This window comes from Chiloscyllium plagiosum, chromosome 38 (assembly GCF_004010195.1).
Source record: "Chiloscyllium plagiosum isolate BGI_BamShark_2017 chromosome 38, ASM401019v2, whole genome shotgun sequence".
Classification (NCBI taxonomy): domain Eukaryota; kingdom Metazoa; phylum Chordata; class Chondrichthyes; order Orectolobiformes; family Hemiscylliidae; genus Chiloscyllium; species Chiloscyllium plagiosum.
This window is the reverse complement of record NC_057747.1, coordinates 21,627,501-21,633,669: the sequence shown is the minus strand read 5'-3', so window position 1 is coordinate 21,633,669 and position 6,169 is coordinate 21,627,501. Positions and strand designations below refer to the sequence as shown.

The following is a 6,169-nucleotide window of genomic DNA, read 5'->3' as shown; positions in this document are numbered from 1 at the left end:
GCCTATCACCCTCACCTTAACCTCCTTCCACCTATCGCATTTCCAACGCCCCTCCCCCAAGTCCCTCCTCCCTACCTTTTATCTTAGCCTGCTTGGCACACTTTCCTCATTCCTGAAGAAGGGCTCATGCCCAAAACGTCGATTCTCCTGCTCCTTGGATGCTGCCTGACCTGCTGCGTTTTTCCAGCAACACATTTTCAGCTCAGATCTCCAGCATCTGCAGTCCTCACTTTCTCCTATTGGAGGGAGACCAGAATTGCACACAGTATCCCAAAAGTGGCCTAACCAATGTCATATACAGCCGCGACATGACCTCCTGAATCCAATACTCAATGCTCTGACCAATAAAGGAAAGCATACCAAATACCGTCTTCACTGTCCTATCTACCTGTGACTCCACTTTCAATTAACTATGAACCTGCACACCAAGGTCCCTTTGTTCAGCCACACTCCCTAGGATCTTCCCATTAAGTGTATAAGTCCTGCTCTGATTTGCTTTTCAAAAATGCAGGACCTCACCATTTATCTGAATTAAACTCCATCTGCCACTCCTTGGCGCACTGGCCCAACTGATCAAGTTCCCATAGTACTCTGAGGTAATCTTCTTCACTGTTGGTCGCTCTGTGATAGGAAGGATATGATTAAACTGGAGAGGATTCAGAAGAGATTTACCTGAGGTTGGAACTTTTTTAACTGGAGCATAGAAGGTTGTGAGATAACCTTACAGAGGTATATAAAACAATAAAGGGTAGAGATAAGGTGAATAGCAGGTGTCTTTTCCCTAAGGTGGGGAACTTAAAACTAGTGGGTATATTTCTAAGGTGAGATGAGAATGATTTATAAAGGACTTGAGGGGCAATTCATTTTACACAGTGGCTCATCTGTGGAATGAACTTCCAGAGGAAGTAGTGGATAATGTTTAAAAGACTAATTAGATAAGTAGATGCGTGAGAAACGTTTGAAGGGATATAGGCCATACATAGGCAGGTGGGACCTTTTTGGTTTGGGATTATGGTTAGCATGGACTGGTTGGACCAAAGGGTCTGTTTCTATGCACTGTACGACTCTATGACTATGACTAGCCTATGACTACGCTAGGCAGAAGTGGGTACTGCAGATGCTGGAGATTAGAGTCAATGTTGGGGTGGTGCTGGAAAAGCACAGCAGGTCAGGCAGCATCCTGCTGTGCTTTTCCAGCACCACTCTAATCTATGACTATGCTAGGACTGTTTTCCCTGGGGCATTGAAGGCTGTGGGATGACCTTATAGAGGTTTATAAAATCATGAGGGATATGGATAGGGTAAATAGGCAAGGTCTTTTCCCTGGGGTGGGAGAGTCCAGAACTAGAGGGCATAGGTTTAGGGTGAGAGGGGAAAGATATAGAAGAGACCTAAGGGGCAATATTTTCATGCACAGGGTGGTACGTGTATGGAATGAACTGCCAGAGGAAGTTGTGGAGGCTGGTACAATTGCAACATTTTAAGAGGAATTTGGATAGGTATATGAATAGGAAGGGTTTGGAGGGATATGGGCATGGTGCTGGCAGGTGGGACTAGATTGGGTTGGGATATCTGGTCAGCATGTACTGGTTGGACCGAAGGGTCTGTTTCTGTGCTGTACATCTCTATGACTCTATGACAGCACCTGCTTCTCAAAGATCTCTTCCGTGAATGTGGTGCGTGAAACAGAAAAAGGGGATGACCGCACTTTTGAGAGCATTCATTTCAAAGAGAGGGGTATGGCCTTTACTCAGCTGTTAAACGTTACAGGTTTGGTAATGAGACGAGACATTACTACATCCGTGTCGGAGATTACCACACAGCTGTGGAGGATGAGTATGAGCGAGAAATCCCCATTGAAAGGATTGTCACGCACAACAACTACAAGCCAGACAGCAGTGACAATGACATAGCGCTGGTCAGAATGAAGGGGAAGGAAGGCCATTGTGTGACATTCAATCAGTATGCAACCCCAGTCTGTCTGCCAGCCAGGAAGGAAAGGATCAGAATTAACAAGCAATCCTGCTATATTACTGGCTGGGGAGATACAGGTAAGTGGTTTGACAGATTTCTGACCCACCTGAAACCTGAACCCTCTAGCTTTGGGGAAAAGACCTCTTCTGTCTACCCACCAAAGTCCTCACCTCCTTCCTGGAGTGTGATGTCCAGAATTGGTCACAGTGATTTAGCTTGGGCTGACCATAATCAAGACTTACAACCAGCAATGTGACAGTGGTAAAGTTGGTGCTCCACTTTAACCATACTAATGTTTGGGCTTTTCACAATGGGATTCTCCAAAGGCTTCAGCTTTTGCCCCTTCGGGGGAACACCCCATTGATGGGAGAGATTGCTGTCCTTTGCTTGGCTTCATCCCGGTTTGACACTTTAGGCTCAGCCATCTGTGTATCAGAGGTTGTGGTAACTGCGGCAATCAGAACTGGACTTTCATCGACAAAGTCTGTGTGCTGTCACTGCATCTAGTGCATCACCCATGTACACTGTCTTACACAGGTTAAACTAAAATACCCCTGTGTACAACTGGCATATAGATGATTCTGTAGCAACTTGAGAGGCCATTCAGCCCATCATATCAATGTTCTCTTCGGAAAAGCTACCAAAATCTGTTAAGCCCACTTCAATTTCAAGACTTTTAATTTTCAAGTACAAACTGTGCAATATTGTGGACTGTAGCAACTGGCTGCTTTGAAAATATATCGGGGAAACGTTGTTTGTCTGTAGTGAGTTCTTTTTGAAGGTATCTCAAGCAGTCACCACTCAAGTAAATGCAATCACATGTTGTTGTTCTAACCTTTTTTTTTAGGAAGATCCTACTCACGGACTTTACTGCAAGGTGCGGTCCCCCTACTGCCAAAGAAGATTTGCAAAAGCCGCTACAGGGACAAGTTTACCCCCCGTATGATTTGTGCGGGCAATCTGTCCGAGCACAAGAGAGTTGATAGTTGCCAGGGCGACAGCGGTGGCCCTCTGATGTGCCAACGCATGGGTGGACGTTGGGTCATCTTGGGCATCACCTCGTGGGGTTACGGATGTGGACGGAAGGACTCCCCTGGCGTTTACACAAAAGTGGCCAAATTCGTCTCTTGGATCAAGAAAGTGACGGAAACCAAAGTGAAAGGACACAGAAAGCCAGTGAGCTAGCGAGCTCAGAAGGAATAAACGTGTGCGGGAAAGGGGTGAGGGTGGGGAGGGGTGTGGTGGGCTGAAAAACAATAAGCTGCCAAATTTATTTCTTACACAAATGAAGCAAAGATCTCTCAGAGTGATAACTGTGTTATAACCTCTCTCTGTGTCAGGAGTTTGACAGCTGTCAACAAACACAGTGTTAGAACCAACTCTGACCATCAATCTACGACAGGGTTAGGCTGAGGGTATCACTGGCAGTGTCATCATTTATTGCCCATCCCTAATGGTCAAGAGGGCAGCTAAGAGTCAACCACGTCGCTGTGGGTCTGGAATCACATGTAGGCTAGACCAAGTAAGGAAGGCAGTTTCCTTCTCAAAAGGACATTACTGTACCAGATGGGTTTATTCCTGAAAATGAGCAATGGTTCTGTGGTCATCATTAGACTCTTAACCCCAGATTTGTTTTTAATTATGTTCAAATTCCACCATCTGCTGATTCGAATCCTGGTCCCAGAACATTACCTGGGTCGCTGGATTAATGGTCCAGCAATAATACCACTGGGGCGTCGTTTCGCCTAATTGCAACTTGCATTTTGCAATTCCTTTGACGGTTATTTAAATACAGATTGGCATCTTCTTTCTCACTATTTTATTTCGTGATTTAATTGACGGGGAAAGATTGCCTCAACTTTCTTTTCTAGTGAAGATCATTTCCTAAAGTTGATATCGGTAAGTGTGACCAGAAAGTTCCTCCTTGTTTGGTGAACTAGAAACACAGGCTTGGATGAGGAACTGTTCAAGTTGAGCTCACTGGGCTTGAGTGAACATTTCATTTTCCTGTGGAGTTTGGGGAGGGTAAGGTGTGGTGAAAAAGGGAGGTGGAGGTGCGGTAGTGTGGGCCATCCTGCTTTGCAGCACTTGTCTTCTGTACAAATAATTATTTTCCCACACACAGAGCGTTGTGGATGAGGTACACATTCATGTATACCATCCATGGCTAGTTTTTTCCCCTGATAATAGGTTAGTAACTTGTAACTGGAGTCTCAAATCTAAGGGACACTACTTCACATCAGACCTGGCAGATCAGTGTGAGTCTCTCCCGCTCTAAGTGCCTTCCACAAGTACATTGGAAGGCTTCCTCAGGCTGACTATCAAACTATTGCTTCAGGACTTTAACCTGGAAGGTCAGGCACAGGGGCAAGAACACTATCCCCCGCACCTCAAGGAGAATCATAGAAACCTTATAGTGTAGAAGCAGGCCTTTCAGCCCATCACATCCACACCAAGCCTCTGAAAAGCAGCCCACCTAGACTCACCCGACCTTATCCCTGTAATCCTGCGTTCCACATGGCTAGCTCACCTAACCTGCACATCCCTGGACGCTATGGGCAATTTAGACTGCCAATCCACCCTAACCTGCATATTTTTGGACTGTGGGAGGAGATCAGAGCACTCAGAGGAAATCCATGCAGACACGGGGAGCATCTAGATTAGATTACTTACAGTGTGGAAACAGGCCCTTTGGCCCAACAAGTCCACACTGACCCGCTGAAGCGCAATCCAGCCATATCCCTACATTTACCCCTTACCTAACACTACGGGCAATTTCGCATGGCAATTCACCTGACCCCCACATCTTAGGACTGTGGGAGGAAACCGGAGCACTCGGAGGAAACCCACGCAGACACGGGGAGAACATGCAAACTCCACACAGTCAGTCGCCTGAGGCGGGAATTGAGTCCAGGTCTCTGGCGCTGTGAGGCAGCAGTGCTAATCACTGAGCCACTGTGCCACCCCAGAGAAGCGAGGGGGGTGACGAGTGAATCATGACTTCACCCTATCCTGGGCATGTGCCTACAGAAGCACTGGGTGCCAACATTCTGACAATGGGATAGCAGGGGATAGAGCGATGGTATAAGTGGCCTGGAATATATGAATGGGGGTGTGAACAGTGAATATTCACCGTCTGCAACATTCAGTGAGATTACAGCTAATCTGTCAGCTAAGTTCATAGACCAGCCCTTTCCCTGTACCCATCAATGTCTTTGATTAACAAAGATCTACCTGTTTCCGGTTTAACAACTGGCCCAGCTTCAATTATTGTTTGTGGAAGAGAGCTCTGAATTTCCCCCATCCTTCAAATGTTTCCCAATGTCACTTCCGAGAGGTCTCACTTTGATTGTTAGACACTCCCCTCCAGTCCTGGACTCACAGCCAATAGAAACAATTTAACTTTATCTCTCCTATCTGTTCTGTTTAACATTTGAAAGTAAAATTTCCTTGAAATTGCAGGGAATGCCATGTTATTTTGTCATGAGTTGGAGATGCCGGTGTTGGATTGGGATAGTCCAACTGGTTGAATTGGTTTTACTTCCAATTTGAAATTTGCTTCCAATTAATCCTGTTGGACCATAACCTGGTGTTGTGTGATTTTTAACTATATTAGTTTATGTAATGTCTCCTTGTAACATAGCTCTTGGAGACTACTTTGATGAATGTACGCTGTTCCACCTCCCCAAAACATCCTTTCAATGGTATGGTGCCCTGAACAGCTCACAATGACTCTCTGGGTGTAACTAGTGTTTTGGATAGTTGATGCATGTCTTCTACCCCATTGCATCCTAGTTCTCTCAATACAAAGACTAGTATTCCCATAGTCTTTCTGGTTATTGATTATTTCTGATTATTGGGATTTTGTAAAGGTCTGCATGGCGGGTTAAATGGTGGCTCAGTGGTTAGAAGGGTCTGTTTTCATGCTGTACAGCTCTGTGACTCTATGACTGTGTGGAGTTTGCACATTCTCCCTGTGTCTGCGTGGGCTTACTTCAGGTGCTCTTGTTTCCTCCTACAGTACAAAGATGTGCAGGTTAGGTGGATGGGCTATGGGAAATTGCCCCACAGTGTTCAGCAATGTGTAAGTGGATTAGTCATGGGAAATGCAGGGTTACAGGGATGGGGTGGGTCTGGTGAAATTCTGTTTAGAGGGTCAGTGTGGACTGAATCGACCAAATGGTCTACTTCTACA

General features: G+C 45.8%; 1 protein-coding gene across 5 annotated transcripts in view; it reads left to right on the top strand.

The window, feature by feature from the left end:
* si:ch211-51a6.2 (neurotrypsin) overlaps positions 1 to 3,791 on the top strand; it is a 48,423-nt gene extending 44,632 nt beyond the window's left edge. For 4 of the 5 annotated variants that reach the window (XM_043679079.1, XM_043679081.1, XM_043679080.1 and 1 more), the window contains 2 exons: positions 1,771 to 2,051; positions 2,822 to 3,791. In XM_043679079.1, coding sequence (XP_043535014.1) covers positions 1,771 to 2,051; positions 2,822 to 3,159 — 619 coding nt within the window. In that variant the 3' untranslated portion in view covers positions 3,160 to 3,791. The remainder of the gene's footprint in view (positions 1 to 1,770; positions 2,052 to 2,821) is intronic. The other variant, XM_043679082.1, reaches the window with a different exon arrangement.
* The last annotated feature ends 2,378 nt before the right edge of the window (positions 3,792 to 6,169 follow it).